Source organism: Dreissena polymorpha, chromosome 1 (genome assembly GCF_020536995.1).
Source record: "Dreissena polymorpha isolate Duluth1 chromosome 1, UMN_Dpol_1.0, whole genome shotgun sequence".
NCBI classification, from domain to species: domain Eukaryota; kingdom Metazoa; phylum Mollusca; class Bivalvia; order Myida; family Dreissenidae; genus Dreissena; species Dreissena polymorpha.
The window spans coordinates 185011769-185039150 of NC_068355.1; the positions used below are offsets into that span (position 1 = coordinate 185011769).

Consider the following 27382-nt stretch of genomic DNA (forward strand, 5'->3'; position numbering starts at 1 on the left):
ACTAGTAAGTAACCACTGGACATTTCAAGGTCATTCATTTGAAGGTCAAGGTCACTGTGACCTTGAATGTAAAAATGTTAAAGTTCTTATTTCATGTTATAACTTTGGTATGCTTGTACCTAGAGTCTTCAAACTTGAAATAAAGATTGGCCAGTACTAGAAGATGACCACTGGTCATTTCAATGTCATTCATTTGAAGGTCAAGGTCACTGTGACCTTAAATGTTAAAATGTTAAAATTGTTATAACTTTGGTATGCTTGGACATAGAGTCTTCAAACTTGACATGAAGGTTTGCAAGCACACTTAGATGACCACTGGTCATTTCAAGGTCATTCATTCTAAGGTCAAGGTCACTGTGACCTTGAATGTAAAAATGTTAAAGTTCTTATAACTTTGGTAGGTAAAAATGTTAAAGTTCTTATTCCATGTTATAACTTTGGTATGCTTGTACCTAGAGTCTTCAAACTTGACATAAAGGTTGGCCAGTACTAGAAGATCACCACTGCTCATTTCAATGTCATTCATTTGAAGGTCAAGGTCACTGTGACCTTCAATGTTAAAATGTTAAAATTGTTATAACTTTGGTATGCTTGGACCTAGAATCTCAAACTTGACGTAAAGGTTTGCAAGCACACTTAGATGACCACTGGTCATTTCAAGGTCATTCATTTCAATGTCATTCATTTGAAGGTCAAGGTCACTGTGAACTTAAATGTTAAAATGTTAAAATTGTTGTAACTTTGGTATGCTATCATTCAAGCTTGGATCATATTTATGTGTCCAATCTATCTGCTAGAACTGGTGTGATAGAAACCTTTTGGAGTGATCATAAGGCTGTCTGGATTTCTGTGTAGGTATGTGAAAGCAAAACAATAAATAGTATTATTTCATCTAAGTTTATTTTCTTACATTTGATAATGAAATTGATGGAAACTTCAAACAATATGTTACTAATTTGCTAATAAAAAAATTGAGATCAAACTTTCCTAATTGTCAATTCAAGTTCATATTTGTGACCTTAAATGTTATTGTTGTTCATGTATATGCATGCATTCAAAACATAACACAAGGTTTGCTCATGCCTTGAAAAGTACTTACATTTCATTTTGACCTTTGAACAATATTTCAGTAATTTAAGTATTGCATTGACAAAAACACGAAAGGTACTTTCCTGTCATTTAAATCAAAAATCCGGCTTCAATGCGGTCATCTCCGACCGCGGAACTCTTGTTTCTTAGAGGACTGGATGAGTCATGTAAAATATCAACTATAATAAAAAAAGATTATAAACAACTGGTGTTTAGATGTGTTGCAGATAATTGGTCAGTAACCACATTTCAACAAACTGTTTTGACCTGCTAATTCTTTTCAGCTTAATTCAACAATTAAATGTGCCCATAATATTACTTTAATAAGCGGATATGATTTTTATATGATGCTTTACATAATATTTATATAATATCACGTCTTTAAATATATCGATATTTATTATGCCCCCCTTCGAAGAAGAGGGGGTATATTGCTTTGCTCATGTCGGTCTGTCGGTCGGTCGGAACATCCACCAGGTGGTTGTCAGACGATAACTCAAGAACGCTTGGGCCTAAGATCATGAAACTTCATAGGTACATTGATCATGTGACTCGCAGATGACCCCTATTGATTTTGAGGTCACTAGGTCAAAGGTCAAGGTCACGGTGACCTAAAATAGTAAAATGGTTTTTGAATGATAACTCAAGAATGCATACGCCTAGGATCATGAAACTTCATGGGTAGATTGATCATGACTTGCAGATGACCCCTATTGATTTTGAGGTCACTAGGTCAAAGATCAAGGTCACGTTGACCCGAAATAGTAAAATGGTTTCCGGATGATAATTTAAGAATGCATACGCCTAGGATCATGAAACTTCATGGGTAGATTGATTATGACTCGCAGATGACCCCTATTGATTTTGAGGTCACTAGGTCAAAGGTCAAGGTCATGGTGACCCGAAATAGTAAAATGGTTTTCGGATGATAACTCAAGAACGCATATGCCTAGGATCATGAAACTTCACAGGTAGATTGATCATGACTCGCAGATGACCCCTATTGATTTTGAGGTCACAAGGTCAAAGGTCAAGGTCACGGTGACCCAACATAGTAAAATGATTTTCGGATGATAACTCAAGAACGCTTTTGCCTAGGATCATGACACTTCATAGGTACATTGATCGTGACTCACAGATGACCCCTATTGATTTTCAGGTCACTTGGTCAAAGGTCAAGGTCACAGTGAAAAAAACGTATTCACACAATGGCTGCCACTACAACGGACAGCCCATATGGGGGGCATGCATGTTTTACAAACAGCCCTTGTTCTAAATGAAGCCTTTAATTAGATATCTGCAAAATATAATGGTTACCGCTTCTATATACACACGATGTAGCGTTTATGTGTTTGAATGTACATGAACATGTAGTAACATATTTTTATATCTGTTTCAGTGTAAGGCTATTTTATTCAAGTAGTGTTACAAGGACAGCGTAGGTCGGAAGCAAATTATAACGTGTGTGGTATTTTGATGACTTCGATTTTTGTTTAATTTTCAGGATTACAACAATTTGTTTAAAAATGGGAATGCACTCACTAAAAACACAACAGCACACTTTTTTATTAACAATGTTATCTATTTTATTTTGAATCTGCGCACATTAAATATTATGATTTGACATATTATTATAAATGTTCTTTTAATTTTTTTTAACAACTAATCATTTAATAAGATTTTTTATTTTATGATACATGTACGCATCGACTCGGCGTCATGTCGCGGATTGAGGCTTGCCTCGGCATGCCGCGGCGGACAGATGTAAAGCTTGGCGGCGAAATTCGACTTGCCGCCACATACTTACGCTGCTTCAAAAGCTGACGCAGCATCTACTTGTTTAACCTTGCCGCCGCGGATCACGAAATATGTTTGTTCCGCCTTGGCTGTACTGTATATCCCACAGTTTGTTCAGATGCACTACTATTAAAGCCCATGCTTTCCATGAGGAAAATGACGTCATTTTGTACATGGGTCTAATTTGTGCATGCTTTCTTGAACGATAAAACTTGGCAATTGTTTTCGGATTACAAATTTAATCATACGCATTTGAAAATACTTACATGGAATAATGTTTTGTTTTAAACCAATGAATGACATATGGATATAACACATACTTCAATAAGGTAGGTAAATAGCGTGTTTTGAGATTGCCAGACTGTGCTAATGCATACAAAGGCATGCATGAATAACCTGACAATGTTTAGCCTGCGCCGGATATATCACGGTAGCGATCTTTGGACACCTTCAACCGTGATATATTGGAGTTGCAGTGACAAACTTTGAATGCAACTGGACACGGCACTAGCTCGTTTTAGGACCAAAAAAGACATAATGGTGGACTTTTAAATAAGATTACTGTTATATAGATTGAGTTAAAGTCCACCTTTCTGTCCTATAGACAGTCACATACATAGAAATATATGTTTATAACAGTTAAACACAGTTGTTGTTTCTTGTTATAAAAATTCCCCCATTTACAAAAAATTCCTCCTCCTAAGGGCTGCGGACCCCTTCCCCCAAAGTAGTGTGAGGGCGCATTAATCCCTGTTTTCCCAAAATGAAGCTTAAATTATGTTTTCTATTAATGATATGAAATAAAAGGAAAAAAGGATAATAACTTCAAAGTAACCTTGCTGACAAGGCAAATAAACAAAATCACTTTTTAATAAAATAAACAACCAATGAGTTCTAAATTTTAACCTTGTGGCAATTTTAGTAAACATCTAAAAGGGACCTTTTTCACAGTTTTTCATTAAATGCTTAATATTGATAAATGTAAACATTGGATCTTAAAAGCTCCATTAAAAAAATAAAGAAACAAAAATAATTTACCCTCAACTGGGCTCGAACCACTGACCCCTGGAATAAAAGTAAATCGTTTAGACCACTCGGTCATCTGTGCATATACAATGAGAGATGCATTTTATACTTTATATAAGCAATCTTCGTTGTATGAAAAAATATAAGGACAGCAACAGAACTCTCCACATTATTAAATCGTTTAATTTTGTCAATTTACCAAAACGTGAAAAGGTCTCTTTAATGTCTTCAGACTTGGAAATTTAATGAGGTCAATACACTGTCACTATCATGAATAACTTACAGGTTAAGCGGTTGCCTGTTAGCCTGGGGCCAGTAGATTTAAGCCCAGGAAACTCAATTTCAAAAGTCTGTTACAGTTGGGCTAAAAACCAGGACAACTAGCTTTTTCAAAGCTTGAAACGACTCAATACATTTAAACAAATAATACAAATTGGCAACTGTGGATCAATTAGGCGTAGGAAATGATTGAATTCCGGCTCACAACAAGACATGATGCATTAAAAGTCTGTCATGTCGGCAAAATTGTTGCTCAATAATTAAAAGAAAATAAATAAAGTCTTACACATAACACAACATGTACATGATTCTAGGCTTGTTATTCTTTTGCAAGGCAACCAACATTCTTAATTGTGAAAAAATTGACATATTGTTGTTATTTTGTCTTAGTTATCTCTATAACATAAATATGAGGATAAACAGTGCACCCACATCTCGACCTGTGCTTTAACACACACTCTTTAAATAATGTGAATGGGTTGTTTTCATTTCCAAGTTGCGATACAAAAAGCTATAACATAATTTAGAAAACTGAGTTGCGTCTAAGGTTATGCAATAGCTAACAACTTCAGTGCCTTAAGCGCTTTGATTTAAACAATATTGAGGAGTTTGTGACTTAATTTTTTGCAATTTGAACGTTTGTGACTTTTTTCATATATTGATTGTCTAACTTCTTCTTTACAAAATTGGTAAGAAATCCTTGCTTGTGATAGTTATTCCAGAATTTTTAAGATGTTCAGTTCACTACCATGTGCCTCCTAAAATGCTCCATATAATAGAAATTTGGCAAACAGATCATTTTTGTATTCAGAACAGTAAAACCACATTAGTAGTACAATTTTCATAAATAAGTTCCCAAACATGTTTTTGTATTGTTAACTTGGTAACATGGAAATTTTGCATTATTACCTTTATATTTATATTCCTTGTATTTATCTCCAATAATGTTAATGGGTCATCATAATTTATTATTGTTTTGGTGTGTTCACATCATGAAAACCCATGTATTGTTTGGTGGAAAACAATGCGTATTATATGTTAACAATCATGTTAGATTCAAAATAATATAAAGCACATAATTACCACTGTACAACTATTAGATCAATGTAAAATTTGGTCAAGTGGGGTCAAAAACCTGGTCAGCAGCTTAAAGATTACTCAAAACTTGTTTCCAATTTATGACTTAATCTTGATGAAATTTGATCAAATGTTTATAATGACAATATCATAACAAAGATCAAATCTAAGTCAAGAGTATCAAAACTTAGGTAACCCTGATAACAATGACTTATTTGTGAACTTATTTAATGAAACATAGCGTGAATGGTTAAGAGTCTAATGGTTTAGGATCTCATAGTGTATAAAGACTTAATTAACATCAATAGTATTGGTATAATCAGCAGAATGTACCAAGCGGACAAAGAGGACAAAGAAATAAAACATATTGTGACAAAATAATTTCATATAACTTTTAATGTTGAAACATGATTTTTATATCACAATTAACGGGTTATATGTAAAACAATATATTAAAGGGACGTATTTTAAACTGTGTAATAAATGAACACAGATGCCCCACCACTGACTGCCAAATGAGTTAATCTCAATTTCATTATTTCCAAGGATTCTCTATTTTATCAGCGGCATTGATTTTGCGGGAAGAAAATTAAATTGATTATTGGTGACTTTCTCATCCAATGACGATAAATCGATTGTATTCGATCATCGTGACATCACTAGTTATAATACAATAATATTCGGAACTCATTTACTATAGCGATGATTTACCAGAGTGTATAATTCTGTGTCACCTTAAAACGTATTTATGTGGCTACGTCACACTAATATGATAAGAGTAACTCTTTTATGTATAACTAGTCAAATATTATCCTGAATATGCCACATTTCACACCCCAGGGATCACATGCTTTGATACATTTAAATAGCCCAACAACTTCTTATAACTTGTTATATTCTTAAAAGACTTAATTGTTACTTAGGTTTTATTAATTGATGCATAATGTTGTACATTCATAGGGATTCTCTCCAGCAGTTGTTCAAATTTGAATCCTGTAAACTAACTGGTCACAAAACAAATGTCACATCAATTGTATAACAAAATGATCCATCATCCAAGCTTTAGTGAAGGATGATGGGCATTATTTGAGTAAAGCCGGAGGCTGAGCATGTATACTTAGCATATCGGGATGACGATATCGAGTGATCCGCATTTTAAATAACGCGCTTAAAAACACCACGTGACTCACCTACATACCCGGATATTCAACCAGAGTTTACCATTCTTGAAAACTGTTTTGTTGCTTCAAAATCGTACACAAGCACAAAGGGAAGGGAAAAGAGTTGATCAAACTTCAATCAACCGAAAAGCCATATATTAAATTATATTCTCAGAATACATAATATAATTTCATAAAGAAGGGTGGGAGTATACATGCTTAGCCTCTGGCTTTACTCAAATAATGCCCATCATCCTTCACTAAAGCTTGGATGATGGATCATTATTTTCCGTAAAGCCTCCGGCTTTCACATGTATACTTAGCATCTTTAAATCTAGCAACAAAACCGAACACAAACAATAACAACGGTGAGTATCTTTTACTAAAGACTTCCATCATAACTATCATTATCAATCATTTATGGATGTAACACTACAGACATTTTCACAGGAGATTCAACCCTGTTAAAACAAATCAACACAACATTTTGGATATGCAATCTTCATCAACACATTTCATTACTAGTTTAAAATAATAATTATTAACTACCTAACACAGCGTCATTAATTGACACTGATTTCTCTACTCCAGTTATAAAAATTCTTATCAAATTTCCAGTCTGGAGTTTTGAACAATGCCCACTAAGGATCATCCTTTATTATATGCTGCAGAAGTAGCTGCAGATGTAAACACACAAGCCTTAAAAATACCAATGTCTATACCAGAAGTTGTAAGACTTTCCTTAGCCATCTAGCAGCAGTACAAGTGGTAACTGTCTTATAGGTTACATAAAACACAAACAAATAATATACATTTCTAAAGGCTTCAGTACATTTTACATAAAACAACACGGTATGCATAACATACAATTTCTCATAATGAAATTTTCTAAAACTAACAGATAATTATTATGCTTATTAGTGATTATGAGATGATTAGGAAACACAAAACACACATTATTATTACTTGTCTTCATATAGCCTAAGTGTGTTAAAAGCCCTGGGACGCATGATAATGCTATTAAAGGGATCTTTTCACGCTTTGGTAAATTGACAAAATTGAAAAAATTTGTTTCAGATTCGTAAGTTTTCGTTTTAGTTATGATATTTGTGAGGAAACAGTAATACTGAACATTAACCATGCTCTAATTTAGCCATTATATGCATCTTTTGACGATTTTAAAACCTAAATATTATAAAGCGTTGCAACGCGAAACGATTGAATAATTTGGAGAGTTCTGTTTTTGTCGTTAAATTTTGTGAAACTACGAAGATTGCTTATATAAGGTATAAAATACGTCAAGAATGTGTACTCGGCGGAATAGCTCAGTAGGCTTAAGCGTTTTTACTTCAGGACTCTGGCAGGACTCCAGGGGTCACTGGTTCGAAACCTGCTCCGGGCAATGTTCTTTTCCTTTTTTATTTTTTTTTCTTGATTTTTTACTGGAGCTTTTACGATCCAATGTTTACATTTATCAATATAAAGCATTTAATGAATTAGTTAAAAAAATGCCAAAATCTGTGAAAAGGCCCCTTTAAAGCAGACACGTAAAGTGTCATCATTTTCATAGTCAGTTTATTTAATGGATACAAAGACCATAAAACTTGAGAACAGTACTCACACTCCATGTGAATATATATATCTAGGAAGAACTGGACCAAAATTAAATATTCCTACATAAATTTAGTTATAAAAAATATATTGGAACACCAAATGTAACCATAAAATTGCAATTTCTACAATAGCATTGCATAATGAGTATTTAACACTAAATAGGATTTCAAATCCTCATGGAGGTCATACAAATAAGATACCACTACACCTTCAGTCATTTGAAAGGGACTGTAAAGCCATTGAACCACACCATAAATACCACTTTTTCTCGGTCAAACGGTATTGATTCCTTGTCCCTGGTATATAGGCTGACAGGGCAATTTCTGCAGCTCTTTGTGAAACTCCCCAACTCGACAATGATTACCGGATATAGTCACCACCACCATCTTCAATGAATGACTGAGGGGATGCCCCATGCTGCTGTACGGATGCAACAATTGCCCAGTTCAATAAGTAATTAGCCTCCCCTGATGAGTTGTCGTTCTTAAATTGATTCAACTTCCGGTTAGCAAAGAATTCCAAGATGGCGACGAACAATGAAGTAGAGTGTGACATAGTTTTTTAACGGTTATCAGTGCGTGAATTACGATTATATCTGAAAGATCGAGGCGAAAATGTATTAGGAAATCGACCTGAATTGATCAAAAGAGCCAGGGGGCTCTTGAAATTAGGAAAGAGGATGCTAAAAGAGATTGAAATCTCAGACAACATAGATCATGATGTTTGTCAATGTCAATTGTATACAACGCCGCTCGGAGAGAAATTACCCACACCGTCGGATATAAAAGAATGCTGGGATGAGAATTTAGATAAAGTTCCAAATTTTCGTAAAGAGGACTTGTATAACTATTTGGTATTAAGCAAATCAAGGACTCATGACAAGGAAAATAGGAATGCCAAGCGTCAATTGAAAGCTGCAGTGTTTTACGAAGACAGACATGTGCACAGTGTACGATACCACCAGATTACCCCAGAGTGTTCACATTGCTATGTCTGAGCAAAGGTTATACCATCCCTTCCAACAGACAATAAGAAAAAAGATTACGATGCTTGGGTCTGTCTGGCTAAGATGTCAGGAATGGTTCATGCTGCTGGCTGCAACTGCACTGCTGGGTAAGAACTAGGATAGAGTAAGACTATCAGATTCATGTAAAAACCATTAAGATTTGAGATTCGAAAACATATGTATACCCATGTAGTTTGAATAAAATATATCTTTGTTACACCATGCTTTAAACAGTTAAAAGTTTTATGAAACAAGTTACAACTTACATGTACATGTAGATGCGAACTATATTTATTTGAAACTTTAATATAACCTGACAGAGCTCCAGATAAGGGTCGTATTTTCGTAATTACGAATTATTTTCAAGTCCGTTACGTATTTATTTCAAATTCTTGTCGTACCATTAAGAATTACAAAATCAAGTTACGAATATTATTTTTACATCGGTTCGTATCTATTTGTATTGAGTTCTTTTCGCGTATTAATGATCTTTGCGGTGCTTATATAGAATGGTTATCGGGTTTGTTCAACAAATTGTATTTTTTCCAATAAAAGCGGCGTATACAGTCTATCAGTCAAAAAACAATGGCTGCGCCCAGAGAGCGTCCTCAAAAACTGCAAAGCGTCCAAAAACACGCTTTTAACATATTGTACGCACAGTGAGCCGAAGTTAAATGTTTAGAGAAACATTATAGAAAAGATCTAATACGATATTGTATGTTCAGTTGCCGACACAGTCGGAAAAGCTACACAAAAACGTGACACGACTGGTCCAAACATAAACACAAAAAAAACATTGAACGAGTGGAAGGGACAAGTCCTGTGGCTAATCGTTGAAAGGATTGAAGGGGAGACCCGTTTTAATTGTGAAATATGTAAAAATTCACCTAAGGCATGCAATCTAAGCACTGTTTGGGCATATGAAGGTATTTGAAAAATAAAATTGTATAATACTGAAAAGAAACTGTTGAACTCGTATAAATAAAGTTGCTAGTATGTTTATTTTGATTTTTTTTTGCATGAAAATAACCATTATTATTTATTTTTAGGTCATTTAGAAAAAAATAAGAATTATTTTCCAAAACTTAGTAGTAACGTTCAGAATAAAATTTCAGAGTTAAGAATTCTTTTTGAAAATCTGGTAGTTTAAAGATTTTCACAAAACCTTATCTGGAGCTCTGACCTGAGATATATTATTTTAAATGTAACTATCTGGCCACTGACGTTTACATGTGATGATTTAATTTTTTCAATTGACAAGAGTTAGAGAAAAGTAAGAAATTGATAATAAAAATTATGTTAAATTTCATTTCAGAGAGGGCGAATCATGCAACCATGTGGCAGCGCTGCTATATGCATTAGTTGACATTACAGATAAACGGAAAGATGGAACAGGAGCATCAACCTCAAAACCATGTAAGTGGAATAGGCCTCGGAAACGGAAACTCAGTCCTCAGAAGTCGCAAAACATTACTTTAAAAAAAATTAAATATGAAGAAAAGACTACTGAACGTGAACCTAAACACAAGAAACAACTGGATACATGTACAATGGACCGTGTAAAACTGCTGAATCTTCATTCGCTATGTCTTAAATTAAAAGGCTGTGCCCCGAATGCAGCATTGCTGCTAAGTATGGAGACTGGAAAAGAAATTGTGCAACAAGCAGAGGATTTAAAACTCCCAAATTTGCATACAGTTCCATATATGTATCATGACAGTGTAAGCATAGAGAACCCAGTCTGTAAAGAAGCGTTCCGAAACCATATGTCATCATTACATATAAAAAGCAAGGACTGTGTACGAATAGAAATGATGACAAAAGGTCAAAGCAAGAATGACACATGGATGGAAGCTAGGATAGGGCACATTACAAGTTCTATGTTTGGGACTGTATGCAAGAAGAGAGTGGATACAAAACCTGATAGTATCATAAAGAACATCATGAACTATTCTTCATTTGATACTGAATCTACAAGGTGGGGGAGAAACCATGAAGCAGCAGCACGTCGAGTTTACCAGAATATCATTCAGACATCACATCCTGGATTGAAGGTTTTTGGATCTGGACTTGTTATTAATGTAGATCACCCACATTTAGGGACAAGTCCTGATGGTGTTGTGGACTGTTGTGAGAAGTGCCAGGACAGGTGTGGTGTTTTGGAAATTAAATGTCCATACAAACATAGGAATGCTTCTGTTTATGAGGCCTGTCAAGACAAATCCTTTTTTTTGTTCTGTGCTCAAAGGAAAGATTTCATTAAAAAAGACACATTCTTTCTATTACCAAATCCAAGGTCAGATGGTATTGACTGGACGACATTGGTGTGACTTCTTTGTTTGGACATTGAAAGGACATTATGTTGAAAGAATTCCCTTTGATGCTAGTTTCTGGAAAGAAATGTCATCAAAGTTGAATTTGTTTTACGAACACTGTGTTGTTCCAGAATTCTTTACGGAGCGTATTAAACGCGGAAAGGAACTTGTGTGAATGGATTCTTCGACCGATAATGTGAATCATCAAACTGTGTGAATGGATTGATTCATTCATTGAATTCATATTGCTTGTGACACTGAGACTTGAGTTTGATAAAAGACAGTAAATAAGACAATTGATCATTCATTCTTAATATGTCATTTGAATATATTGAGGTCCATTTATTAAATATATTCTGATTTCTATGTATGTTTTCAACACATAATGTGTTGTTGTTTAGATTTTGTTTTTAAATGCTGGAAATTAAAGTTGGTATGTCCTTATGTGTGCTTTTATCTTGCGTGAATACAACATTCATCTTTATATCATAAGGTTTTAACCTGATAGCATACACAGATGGCCAAATAAAAAAAAGTATGTGTTACAAGCATGTTTTGCCAGGTTTAGTCTTGTAATGTAGCATTCCATAAAAGCACTTATAATAATTTAAGTTAAACTCATAACAAAAATCCCAGCTTAGCACAGATATCTTTAATTGCCTGAAACACATAACTTTTTGTTAGAGCCTAATCACAAAATATCCAAAGAATGGTACTTGTATCTTTATTCATTATCAATGCAAGCAACAACAAATAAATTAACAAAACAAATATAGCGCGTTAAATATTAAAACACACAATGAAATGTTGCGAAATATCACAAGCATGATTAGAATACTTCTTTAACCCTTTCCCACTCAGAAGCGAAGATAAAATCGCTATGTGCAAACAGCAAAATACCAGAACAGCCTGCGGGTAACTCGCAGTCTGTTCAGGTTTTATGCTGTTTGCTGCTCATCAGTATCTAAGGGTTGGAAATGAAGACTTGAAAACTTGAATCTAGTAAGAAAGGTCTTTAATTAAATGTAACTTTCTAAGGGAATACAAATGCGTCAAAATATGTATCTTTTAAAGTGGTAAAGGGTTAATTCATTTTTTTATGTCCCCCACTATAGTAGTGGGGGACATATTGTTTTTGCCCTGTCTGTTGGTTGGTTGGTTGGTCTGTCTGCACCAACTTTAACATTTTGCAATATTGAAGATAGCAACTTCATATTTGGCATGCATGTGTATCTCATGAAGCTGCACATTTTGAGTGGTGAAAGGTCAAGGTCAAGGTCATCCTTCAAGGTCAGATGTCAAATATAGGTGGCCAAAATCGCTCATTTTATGGATACTTTTGGAATATTGAAGATAGCAACTTGATACTTGGCATGCATGTGTATCTCATGGAGCTGCACATTTTGAGTGGTGAAAGGTCAAGGTCAAGGTCATCCTTCAATGTCAGAGGTCAAATATAGGTGGCCAAAATCGCTCATTTTATGAATACTTTTGCAATATTGAAGATAGCAACTTGATACTGGGCATGCATGTGTATCTCATGGAGCTGCACATTTTGAGTGGTGAAAGGTCAAGGTCAAGGTCATCCTTCAAGGTCAGAGGTCAAATATATGTGACCCAAATCGCTTATTTTATGAATACTTTTGCAATATTGAAGATAGCAACTTGATATTTGGCATGCATGTGTATCTCATGGAGCTGCACATTTTGAGTGGTGAAAGGTCAAGGTCCTCCTTCAAGGTCAAGTATATGGGTCAAAATTGTGCATGTTATGTCACTTCTGCAATATTGAAGCTAGCAATTTTATATTTGAAATGTGTGTGTATCTTAAGGGAGCTGCACATTTTGAGTGGTGAAGAGTCAAGGTCATCCTACAAGGTCAAACATCATATAGGGGGACATTGTGTTTCTCAAACACATCTTGTTTTTAATTTGATAAAACTTATGATTTTACAACCAATTATTTTGAATAATCATTGTTTTATTGTCTTAAGGAGATATCAACAGCTAGAAACTGTATTTTATTTTCTGAAAGTAATACATTTAAAAAGAACTCGATAAGATTTAATTAATTAAGTGTTGTTCCTTGATTTTTATTAAAATGACTTTGTGTTAGTTTTTGAATACTTGCTGTTACACTGTTGATATGCTCCTTAAAGTTTTCACACAATTCAGAATTTAATTCCTGTGTCAAAGCATTTAAGTCATTGAATGCAGATTTTTACACATGTCGTTACAGAATTTCTCATTTAGTGATCCTGTATCAAGGGAGGGTGAACATTTGACAAGGCAGCACATATCTTGAGTATATGCGATGCTTGTCTAGACATAGTAATCGGCATAACCCCTTGAAGTATGCGGAAATTCTTTAATCGTTCCATGGCACGTTCCACATCTATGCGAAGATTAGCGATTTTTCTTGTTTCTTTCACCTGTCGGCGATTAAAGCGCTGAAATTTCATGGGTGGAATTATTAGGTGTAGCCCCCTTGGGGTTGTCAAGTCCGATATTAAGAATCCTTTGTCCGCCATAACTGCATCTCCAGCCTCACAGAGTTCCAGCAGACCACTTTTAATAGTGATTTGTTTGTCACTAATACCACCACTCCACAAATCTGATACAAATGTTATCACACCAGTGGGACTAATTCCTATTAAGGCCTTCCATGTCATGTGTGATTTGTAGTGTGAGTACAGTAATGTTTTGGCAGCCAATGATTGTGGATTTTGCGTGTAAAATTCTGTACAGTCTATTATAACTCTACAGTTTGGGTACTTCTTCTTAAATTTAGCTGGCATATTCTCTCTTATAAATCTTCTAGATATCCATGGTATCATTGATGCCAATTTCACACTTAGATACATGATCCACTGCTTATTAATGTTACTGCAGGTTGCTTTTGAAATGCGGAATCTGTACGCCAAGTCTTCTAAAAGCAACCCAAGTCTCAAGCGCATCAGAACTAGCAAAAATTCATCCCCCAGTCGAAGCGTTCTAGGCCGTCCCTTGTTCTCCCCATTTCCTGATCGGTTGGTTCTTTCCTCTGCATCGTCCTGTTCGCTAAATATTGCATTGAAAACTTCCTTGTTGGACAAGCCGGTGTAAAACATACACATATCGTCACTTACAATGTCTTCAGCTACCAATTCCGGTTGTTGCACTGAATCCCAATGTCTTTTTCAATACAACAGTTATTCATATCAGTCTGTGAAGATGTGTCACATGTCAGTTTTCGGAACAATGATAAGCTGAGATCTGTCTGTGTAGCCATGTCACACATGATCCAATCAGTTTGTATAAGCTTTGGTAGAGTCTGTGTCACAGTACATGTTTCCTTCACAGAACTAGTTATATAGTCATGCATTTGAACTGACACATGCTCTGACACAAAACAGGAGTTCAGGGAAGTGTTTTCATAGCAATCTCCCGGCTATCTTCGTTTTCTTGCAGGATTGCAGATGCCTCTGTTGTGTAAGTTTCTTCCTCAACCTTAAAATAAAAATATAAGTAAAAAAATTAATTTCATGCTTCGAATTTCGAAAAAGCATTCAATATTAATGTATCTTTATTTCTTCAATGTGTTGAATGTCAAATTATTCTTAGTTCATGTGTGATTTATACCAGAACTTAATGAAAACACATAATGCTTACAGTGCAGCAGAACAAAATACATAGTAAATTTTGTTATCCTAGTGTTCCATCTATTTTAAACACTTGCAAAAGCAAAAAGCAAGTACAGTACACTCCATGCATTTTCCCCAAAAAACGCGCTCCCTCTGCGGGTTTTTTGCTGCTAGCGAGTGTTCACGCGGCGTTGGAAGAGCTAGGTGAACTCGATAAAACGCTCGGCGTTACGCCGCGTTCGCTAATTCTCGCGGCGTGTATTACTTTAGGCTAGTCGGTAAATGCAGACACTTTCCGTTCTTATCAGTGATCGCCGCGCAACGCCGCGTTAGCAGTGTGCTACTGGGCATGCCAAAAAATAAAAACATTGTTATAATAAATTGTTTAAATACTGTAGTACATGTATAAAAAAGATAATTGTATAGAAAATTAATACGTATAAAAATTATGTTTTTTAATTCACAGGTACGTCTACAATATGAATTTGTCTAATATAATACATTTGACAAATTAATATTTAAATCATAACACATATGACACAAGAATAAATGTTCCGTAAAATTTTCAAATGAGAATAATAATTAGTAATCCGAAACACACTACAATTTTTAATTGTTAACACGACGTTTACAAATGCTTTCAATATACAGTCATCGTGTATATTTCCCGACAAAAGCGCGCAAAAATTATGCTGCAATGTACAAGGTCAAGGTACAATGTATACTCCTGCAAAGCATGCGTGTATTGATTTTTTTTTATACAAACTTTCTAGCGCAGAGAACATTGAATTTTGTTGATTTCGGTTAAAAGTTTCTTTGGTATTTATTAAAGAAATTATATCGCGAATAGTTGATATTTCCTCTAAAATAATTTCAAATCGAACACGCTGAATCTTTATCGTTACGGTATTTTAGTAGAGTAATTATTTTAACACTAATTGTACTGTAAACTGATTAAAGAAGACATCAGCACCCGATTGTATAAACACTGGTTAAAGTTACCGCTCGGTAACATTCAAACCTTGGTAAGTTTGCGGTTATTCAGGTATGGTAACCTTCAAGGTAACTCGATTGTATAAACACGATATACCGCAAAGTAACCTAACCGCGCATAGTGGAATTTAACCACCGGTAACTTTAACCAAAACATTCCCACAATGCATTTTCTAATGATGTAATTTTCGCGCGAAGAGTCACGCTTATAAACAGCGACATGTATTTTTTTATCAAATTCATTAACAAATGAATTCACAATAAAATAAAGTGTAAATTTTAACTATGAGTTCATCAAAATGACCAGGGACAAATTGATAATGATGTCGGGATTTGCATCATTTAGCGGAATCCCTGGTGCTTCCAAACTGCAAGAGAGTGCTTACAAAGACGTCTATTCTTCTAGTTGTTCTAGATGAAAAATAAAAATTATACATGGTCGTCGTAACATGCTAGACTATTCTTCTAATTTGGCTTATGTTTACAATAAACTTACTTACTTTCTTGTACAATAAGGGAATTTACCATAGACAAATAAAACATTGTTCAAGTTTAAATATATCTTTGTATGAAGAAATCTGCAAATTCAACCGAGTTCACCAACGGCTATTATTTGTGTCGTGTTCTGAGAAAACTGGGCATAATGCATGTGCTTTAAGTGTTGTCCCATATTTGCTTGTTAAGTTCGCACAGGCTAATCAGGGACGACACTTTCCGCCAAAAATAGATTTTTGCTAAGAAGGGACTTCATTTAAACAAAAAATGTCATAAAAGCGGAAAGTGTCGTCCCTGATTAGCTTGTGCGAATTGCACAGGCTAATATGGGACGACACTTTAAGCACATGCATTATGCCCATTTTTCTCAGAACACGACACATTTGATAAACTGTTCCGGTTCATTTTAACAGCAGTAATGTACATAGAGTACATGACGTAGCGTGTGACGAAGAAGAACGTTTATTGAGTTCTTATTTGAATATAATGATATGATGGCATAAGGGTCTTTATTTAACTATGCTAAAATAGTGATCAACGACCCTAGATGCAAACTCGTCAATCATTGAGTTAAATGAATTATTTATGGATTATAAATGATTATTAAAGGTAAGATACTAGTTCAAACGTGTTTTGTCTTTTGTTTGTAATTTTGTTGTTCCCTGTTCTCGGAGAAATGATTTTAACATGGGCGCCATTGATGCATCGGATCACACATGGCATACCCATAACAGAATATAAGAAACACGTTCTGTGCGTCCCTAAATTCGTCGTCCGAAGTCGGAAATCGTATTGCCCTGTAAATTAAGTCAAATAAAGTGCCAGTCGCTGCAATTGTCTGTTTACTCGTTGAAATTGTGAAGGTCGTCGATGGTTAGCTTTTATAATGTCGCGCGCCGCGGCCATTTTGTGTAAGTTACCTCTTGGTTACTGTTACTTACCCACCTAGGGAAGCAGGGTATGTTGTAACTGGGTTTTAACCGATCGGTATAGCTAACCAAATTTTATACAAACGCTTACCGACCAGTAACCAACATGTTACCGACTTTTAACCGCCGGTATGTGGTTAACCGCCGGTTTAACTGTTTATACAATCGGGTGCTGGGCGGAACTGGATTTTAAGTGTTTGACGTTATGAAAACACGCAAAGCTTGTCTACTGACCTATTGTGTAGACTGCTGTCTGCGGTGTTTTGACAAAAGGGATTTACATGTGTGAATGTCACTCTGCCGATTTGGTCCATAATTACTGGTTAACATTGTTTAGAATGTCGACGCAACAAGAATACAACTGTGAATATTAAATGCAATTATCAACTCAAAAGTTACCACCTTTTAGCAATCAATGGAATAACCTACAAACAAAGAGAAAATCAATGCATTAGCGAGCAGAGAATTGACTTTGTTCCGACAATTAAAACCATTCCTTATGCATTCGTTGAACGTGTTTACTTAAGTAAGTTATGCCTTTAGACAGGAAGCGGCTTTTCTTTGATTACGTCAAACTGTCAATTCACACAGATTTGCGAGATTTTTAGGGTCCTTGGTCATTTGTATACATGTTCAGTATAGAAAATCACCTGCTAACATGAAAACTGTGGATTAAATTATCAAAATAAAAAACAATGTTGCAAACTGTGTTTATATTAATTGGTTAGTATTAGTTAAAAGACGACGTTTTGTGTGTCGTAAATCAACGAGTTTTCTATACAACAACAACTACTTCTACAACCACGTCGGGATCGATCTATCTTGGTTATTTATTTTTAATTGTAAATATTATACTACATGTACATGTATGTACATGTAATAAATGTAATTTTATTTGAAAATCAGGAAGTCAAACAAAATTAAATTGATCGTTATCTCGTAAAACGCTTAGTTTCCCCCGCGTTGCCAACGCTGAGGGCCGCCGCGTCGGCTTATCAGTTTTGCCGATCGTTAACCGCCGCGTCCAAAATCATGCAAACGCAGCGTCTAGCAGGATTTTCTTAATCTCCCTCTAGGTCGAAACCCGCGGAGTATGGAGGGAAATTGGGGAAAACGCGTGGAGTGTACTGTAACTGGTGTCGGTTTTATACACACTGCAGCCAATCTTACTTGTGACCGTTTTGGTCTGCCCCCTTTTTAAAAAAGCAATAACATTTAAAAGAGTATTAAACTAGTAAAACCTTTTTTAAATGATTAAGATTTTAATTCAGAAATTTTGAATGTTATTCAAAACAGAACTATTTAAAGAGAGATTATACAATTTTTATATGTGTTCAATTGTAATATATTGATGCAAATATGTTATAATAACACACAATAGGCAAGAAAAATGATACATTTAAGAAGAATTTCATAAAATGCAGCAAATACAAAATAATGCCCCAAGCTGTTTGCGACGAAGATATTTCGTAGATATTTTCCTACAATAACCGAAGCATTTGTCTTTTTAGTTAGTGTTCGTGTGTCGTATGAATCGATATCGCTGCAAGAATTTTAAATGAACCGTTAAACTAAATTTAGATTCACATTGTACATGCATGATATACATGCTGGCCAATTTGGCTGTAAAGTTGTTTTCGATTTCAGAATAAAACATCTACCTTATTTCGCATTTTTGACACATGTTCTTCTTATCTTTTATTTTAATTTAAATTTAAATATGTGTATAATAAGTTTTTTACACATTTCATATAAATTCATGAATATTTGAGAAATCGTATAGTCCCTATTTTTTTCAAACATAACATATCTTTGTTTTTAAATTTCCAAATAATTACATGGTTTATTAAAATAAAGCAGGTTTCTCATAGAATGAATTTTTTGATAGACATAGTCCCTTTAATAACCATCAGTCTGGTCACTGAAAGTAAAAACAATTTGACGAATAAGAATTCACATACCTCCGATGTTTTAAAGATCTTCTGCTTGTTGTTCACCATGAAGATACTGGGAATTTGGTTCTTGCTGTTGTAGATCCCATCGACAAAATGTGCTGAACACAGCCGATCGTTCTTGATCTTCAAAACGAAGCCAGTGCTGACAGTTTTCGGTCTTTTGATCCATAGTTTTCTCACTTTTTCGTCGGCTGGAAATCTATGCAACCTCACTTGTTTCCCATCTACTAATTTTCCCCGAAAATTACTGCAAATACAGCAGTAATTCCGTTTCTTCTCGGTTGATTTGTGTTCTAGATTTGATAAGTCGTCCATTTCGCAATAATTTGCTAAATTGATGAATTACCTCCTTAGCGAAGAGCAGTTAAGGGGGGTAATTTTCAGGGGCGGTAACAACAGTTATTGAACTGGCTAATAGTTGTAAGCTGAACGGACCTGATTCTGAACTTCCCATCATTTCAGGTAAAACAACTTAAAAAGGACTGTGCACATTAGTGTTTGAGTTTATTTACACTTCTGAATTAATAAGGCATTGAATATTATTTCAACAATAATTATACTACAGCCGATGATAAGATGGCGTACCACTTCAAACACTTCTATACTCGCTATAACAAAATATAAAAACAAAAACATATCAAACGCATGTCAGTGTGTATACCTAAGTTTGGGTCAAAATCTGGTTTACACCATGGAAAAGTGAGCTCCCAGGGTTAAAATGCATCAACACCGAAATGTTAATCAACATAGCTGGATGTATGACTAATTAATTAAGCAGTTCAATCTTTCTCTGATATTTATTTCTTTAGATCTATTGATCAATTATCTTATTGTGTATTTTATAATGTGTGTGTGATATTAATACTTAATTGTATTGTAAAGCAAATTTTCATCAGGATATTGTTGCCTAATAAAAATCCAATAGTCTGACGGTGTTGATGATGGCATATAATTTTAATTTATCTTAACATGGTTAAAATAAAACAATTGTCATCATACTTGCTACAATTTCAACAAATCAAAAAGATGTCTGTTGGTGTTATTTGTACTAACTTTGTATCTCTAAAACATGCAAAGACAGTGCACACACATCTCGACATTAGCTTAGGATTCCCATTTTTGCAGGCAGCATCCCTGAAAATTGTTGACCCCAGTCTTGGGTACACCAACATTTCATATGAACTTTGCCCTAGGTCAAAAGTCAAGGTCATTGTACAAGACAAAAGGAAAACTCTTTGTCCACTGCAATTAGATAGGTTTTCTTATTATTGGGTAGAAGTTACAAGCATGGTTTGAAAGAGTATAAAGTGCCAGAACCAGGCCCCTTGGTCCAAGGTTAAGGTCACTGTTCAAGGTCATATGTTAAAAATATAAGAAACCAATCCATTAAACCTTGTCCTTTACAGGGACCTTCTCAAAGATTTGTGCATGTATTGCAATTTGTTATTAAATGATTTATAATGATAATGTAAACATTGTATCTAAAGGCTCTATTAAAAAAAAACTAAAAAAGAATTATAAAAAGAAAAAAGTAACGCTCAACTGGGCTCAAGTCACTGACCCCACAAGTAAAAGTTTATTGCTTAGCCCACTCTACCACCCGTTCTCATACTATGATTGTTATATTTTAAACTTTATATAAGCAATCCGCGTAGTTTCACAAAGTATAACAACAGCAGCAGATCTCTCCAAATTATTCAATCGTTTTGCGTTGCAATGCTTTATTATGTTCAAGTTTTTAAATCGTCAAAAGATGCATATAATGGATATTTTAGAGCACGGTAAATGTTCAGTATTAATGTTTTCTCACACAAATCAAACTACAACAAAAATTTGCGAATCTGAAACATTTTTGTTTAATTTCATCAATTTACCAAAACATGAAAAGGTCCCTTTAAATAAGTTTGTCTAGCATAGGCAGAATTTTACATTCTTTATAAGTAGTGACTATATTGTATTGTTTAACAAGTATTATTTACAAAGGCCCATGTCAAAGTCACAATTCAAGTTCAAACGTCCTAACATAGCCCATCTGAAATTAGTTTTAAACAAAATGTACCATTCTTGTTAAACTGGGCAGTCATTTGTACTATATGTTTCTAAACTATCTTCATAGTAGATGTCTGTGCTTTAAGTCAGTTTAAATTAGCATTGTATTCAATGCACTTCTTACAATTTCATTCCAGTAGATTTAAAGTAAACTGACACTGTACAATGTTCTCACGTGACAGTTTACATAGTGATGTGGTGAGTCAGTTTATTTCCCCACAAAACTGTGCTGCAAAGAGCTTTTCGGATTATAAGTTGAACAATGTTTTACAAGTTCACATGAAATTTTCTGAGTCATGTTAAAAGTGATAAATGTTGTTCAAATGTAAATAGTATATAATATATATTTATGTATATTATGTTTCTATACTGATGCAGGTTTGTTTGTAATTATAGTGTCAGAAAGTGACTTTGTTAAAACCAGTTAATTTATAAAATGGCAACAAGTTCTCAGTCTTCAGTTGAGCTGGGTTCGCATGAAGTGAAGGACTATATTTGCAATGCCTGTGAAGACCAGAATAATGTTGTGACAAGTGCTGATTTCTATTGTAAACAGTGTGAACGGTTATATTGTGGAAACTGTATTGATCCACATGGTAAAGCCTTGGCTAAACATACTACATTTGGAAGGGTCGAAATAGATAAATGGCCAGTTTCAAAAAAGGTGGTGGATTTTCTACAAATTTGTGATGTTCATAAGGACCATAAAATTGACCAATTCTGCAACCTGCAAAAACAGCTGTGCTGCCCACATTGTGTATCTGATCAACACAGGTATGTACTCTTCAGCTGTTAAGTTATTAAGAATTAAATGAGAAAAGAAAAAAAATCAATATGTTTACTTGTGGCTTTGACAACTGAAACATAGAGGATATTTGTTCATGTCAGTGTAAGATCGTTTGTTATTTCACGAGTGATCAAAGAAACTATATTTTCATGAGTGGTGCAAATCTTCTGTTTCTTTTATGCCCCTTTTTCAAGAAAATAATTAACAGCTGTTTCCCTTTCGCTGAAAAGTTACCATTTTCTCCTGTGGCGTGCCTCAATACAATTCAATGAACAAAATGATGTCATTTTTTCGACGAAATGACGTCACTATTCCAGCCAAATTCTCCAGTTAAACTCTTTAAATGTAAATAAACAGTGAAAAAAGCATAAAATAAAAAATAAAATTGTTGGATTCGATGGAATATCGTTTTTAATTCACTCGTGATCATAAAAAATATATATAAATCTTGAAGTAAATCTTGATATGATAATCCGTAGTTTCGAAAATGTGTTATTTTCAACGGTGAAAATAACAGTTTGTTTATTTTCACAGCTGTTATTTCACTGCAGAAATGTCATATTTTATCATTAGGTATAAAAGAAATATTAATTTTCTGAGTGCTGATGATATAAAATATATAATTTACCAAAGCAAAGAAATACCCTGTATTTGTGTTATGATTGAGAACCAGTTAATAAAACCTTAACAATTTTGTTCTTATGCTTAGACCTGGCATTATTTTGCTATATAAGAGCAATATTTAAACCAATCTTCATGAAATTGAAATAAACAACAACTGAAGATAGGCCCTCGATGTTTAGAACTTTAAACAGTGTCTTATATATGTACATGTTTATTTCGCTACTAGTTTTACTAACGGGGACTATAGGTTTACCCTACCTATCTTTATGTATGTATGCCGCTCTTCATGTCCATCAGTCTGAATGTCCGCTGAACTAGATCCTGGAATGTCTCGGAAAGTAACTAAAGATACTTGCAATCAAAGTACGTTTTTCCCAAGTAAGACCTTTAAATTCCAAATTGATTTTTTTTTAAGATCTCAACATCTTGTTAATCTGCCATCCAGCTGTGTAAGTTCAACTATAGGGAATATAACACTGAAATCACTGTCTTGTATTATCAATTTTGAAGCATTTTTCAGCACAAATGGACAAGTTATTTTCAAAGGCTTTAATAGTACCCATCACTGTATAGCTTTTGTTGTTTATATTTAATTAAAAAAATTGTATTTCATTATATTAATTAACAGCTAAATTATGTGAACGAAAAAACTAAAAGTAACTCTGCTCAGGTATAAGAACCTAGGTCATTTGATGAACAGCAACCCTTCCACTCCTATGGATAAATTTCATACCGGTATGTGGTTCAACATTTTTCACATCAAAAAGGGCTTCAAAGTTAAAAAAAGTCATCTAAATATAACACTTTTAATTACCACAGAAGTAATGAAAGCTGTGACAGTTCTGACAAATTGAACTAGAAGTATTTTCATACAAAACGGGATGACAGGATTATGCATTTTCTAAGCAGTGAGCTCTGGTGCTGTATCATAAAAGACAGGGCAAATGTCTCATAGCTCATAATTGTTTTCCAAATTTGTTAAACACAAACTAATAAACTTAAAGTTAATGTTTTTCAACTTACATGTTAATTTGTGTACATAGCACAAATAGTCAAAGCGCTGAAGGCACTGAAGTTGTTCGCTGTTGTATAATCTTAGACGCAACTCAGTTTTAAAAATTATAGTATAGCTTTTTTTATCTCAAGTTTCAAAATCAACACAACCCATTCACATTTGTAAAGAGTGTGTCTTAAAGCACAGTTCGAGATGTGGTGTTTTTTTTTCAAATCATTAATAAAAAAGATAATTTAATCTTCATTTTGGGAAAACAGGGCTAAATGCATATGCAGTAATTTTCATTACAGTAACAGAGACTGTCTTTAAACAAAAAACACCATCAAATCAGAAAGTGTCGTCCTTGATTAGCTTGTGCGAATTGAACAGGCTAATCAGTGTGCACGGGCTAATCTTAGTTGACATGCATTAAGCCCCGTATTCCATGAAAGCAGCTATAATGCACAGATTTTAATGATAAACACTTGACTGGCCAATGTCGTCTTACAAGCTGTTAAACACTATTGATTAAATACACACTGCAGTAGTAGAGCAGACGCTTTTAGCATTCGTCGTCTGCATAATTGTACTGCAGGTAGTGAAGACAGGCAGTGGTTATCGTTCCTAGCTTAGCAAACAGCAGACTGACTTGCAGTTATCGTTTCTAGCGTATTTAAAAGCAAACTGGCTTGCAAAACTGCGTCTCTTCATTAGTGTGAGCTACTCTCACAACTAAAAACCTCACACAAATTTGTGATGATCATCTAAAAGCCAACCTTTTTAGCTGAAAGTTTAGGCAAGAATTTTTAACCAGGTTCTCCGAAGGAAAAAACTGGTTATTAGATTTGCGAATGCGGGCGGGCTGGCTGGCTGGCGGGCTGGCTGGCGGGCTGGCGGGCGGGCGGAACAAGCTTGTCCGGGCCATAACTGTGTCGTTCATTGTCAGATTTTAAAATCATTTGGCACATTTGTTCACCATCATTGGACGGTGTGTCGCGCGAAATAATTACGTCAATATCTCCAAGGTCAAGGTCACACTTTGAGTTCAAAGGTCAAAAATGGCCATAAATGAGCTTGTCCTGGCCATAACTATGTCATTCATTGTGAGATTTTAAAATCATTTGGCACATTTGTTCACCATCATGGGACGGTGTGTCGCGCGAAATAATTACGTCGATATCTCCAAGGTCAAGGTCACATTTTGAGTTCAAAGGTCAAAAATGGACATAAATGAGCTTGTCCTGGCCATAACTATGTCATTCATTGTGAGATTTTAAAATCATTTGGCACATTTGTTCACCATCATGGGATGGTGTGTCGCACGAAAGAATCACGTCAATATCTCCAATGTCAAGGTCGCCACGACTAAAAATAGATTTTTTTAAAAAACAAACTTACAAATGGGGTTAATTTTGTTTGTCCATTTCAAAAGTTCAGTTTGACTTTTCTCCCTTTATCAGATTTTTTTTCACAATGAAAACCTGGTTTTGTGACAATTTTGTCCCTTGTTGAAACATATATCATCAAATTTGACATACCCTTATTATAAACATTAACTAAAGGAGTTGAGTTCTTAGTACGAGCCAACATCATCAATTACCAGGAATATGTAACCCTGAAGTTTTCATGTAGCCAACATCATAACCTTGGAAAACAATGCAAACAACGCACATACTAATGTATGTTTGAATCTACTGTTGGCGTTGTTGTAACCGTTATAACTTATGTTGATGCAACTGTTTTGATAGCCAGCAGTATATTGTGGCTGTTACATGCTAGAATCTAGGATAGACCATGACCTACATGTACGTATCAAAGCATTTTCAAAACAGTATTGTCTAACAGACGACATAAGGAGTCACTTCGGACGGAAGCCCGCCATGACGTAAGCTCTTCTGGCTAAAAATCATTACAATATCATAGCACTGGATGACATTGACCTAGATATGCTGATCTACAAAAAAATAGAGGTCATCAACACTTCATTGCAAACCTTTTTTAACCAAACATGAGAACTGTAGGGTAAAAGATGGATGAGATATTGTTCAGAAACCATGAAATGGCTATAACACTAGATGCAAAACAGAATAAGGTGCCATCTACTCATCACGACTAACATTTCTGCCAACTTAAAGAACTGTTGGAAGAATGTTGGGTCAAATATTGATAGTAAAACCATAAACATGAAACATGATTATGAATAATTGCACTGGCCATGATGCAACTTGGATTACCAACTGACATATTGTCATGCTAGTTAGGTTCCATGTGGGTACTCTATCCAGATATGACCGTATCATCGAAAAAAGAATCACTATGAAAATACTAATTTGGTTTTTAAGAATATTAAATTTTGTTTCCTTTCTAAGTTCTTTGATTTAAAACAAATAGTTTTTGAAGAAACCAATTTTACTATGTAGATCACATCATGTGTTTTTCACATGGCTTATTATGCCCCCCTTCGAAAAAGAGGGGGTATATTGTTTTGCACATGTTGGTCCGTCCGTATGTCCGTCTGTATGTCCGTCTGTCCACCATATGGTTTCCGGATGATAACTCAAGAACGCTTATGCCTAGGATCACGAAACTTCATAGGTACATTGATCATGACTCGCAGATGACCCCTATTGATTTTGAGGTCACTAGGTCAAAGGTCAAGTTCATGGTGACCGGAAATAGTAAAATGGTTTCCGGATGATAACTCAAGAAAGCTTATGCCTAGGATCATGAAACTTCATAGGTACATTGATCATGACTTGCAGATGACACCTATTGATTTTTAGGTCACTAGGTCAAAGGTCAAGGTCACGGTGACCCGAAATAGTAAAACGGTTTCCACATGATAACTCAAAAACGCTTATGCCTAGGATCATGAAACTTCATAGGTACATTGATCATGACTCGCAGATGACCTCTATTGTTTTTAAGGTCACTAGGTCAACGGTCAAGGTCATGGTGACCCGAAATAGTAAAATGGTTTCCGGATGATAACTCAAGAACGCTTATGCCTAGGATCATGAAACTTCATAGGTACATTGATCATGACTCGCAGATGACCCCTATTGATTTTCAGGTCACTAGGTCAAAGGTCAAGGTCACAGTGACCCGAAATAGTAAAATGGTTTCCGGGTGATAATTCAAGAACGCTTTCGCCTAGGATCATGAAACTTCATAGGTACATTGATCATGACTTGCAGATGACCCCTATTGACTTTCAGGTCACTTGGTTTAAGGTCAAAGTCACAGTGACTTGACACAGTAAAATGGTTTCCAGATGATAACTCAAGAAAGCTTATGCCTAGGATCATGAAACGTCATAGGTACATTGATCATGCCTCGCAGATGACCCCTATCGATTTTCAGGTCACTAGGTCAAAGGTCAAGGTCACAGTACCAAAAAACGTATTCACACAATGGCTGCCACTACAACTGACAGCCCATATGGGGGGCATGCATGTTTTACAAACAGCTCTTGTTATGGCTTATTGTGAAGTTATTTCGTCATCATGGAAACATTTGATATTTTATTAAGATGCAGTTTTCTTTCCATGAATATGATGGAGGTTTTGT

At 34.9% G+C, this 27382-nt stretch overlaps 2 protein-coding genes across 3 annotated transcripts in view; both read left to right on the forward strand.

The window, feature by feature from the left end:
* Positions 1-27382, forward strand: part of LOC127864235 (uncharacterized) — a 181755-nt gene that overhangs the window by 121399 nt on the left and 32974 nt on the right. The window lies entirely within an intron of this gene.
* Positions 8974-11778, forward strand: LOC127864236 (uncharacterized). The gene is made up of 2 exons (XM_052403930.1): positions 8974-9155; positions 10364-11778. Exons 1-2 carry the CDS (start codon positions 9112-9114, stop codon positions 11376-11378), a joined length of 1059 nt encoding a protein of 352 aa, XP_052259890.1. The 5' UTR covers positions 8974-9111; the 3' UTR covers positions 11379-11778.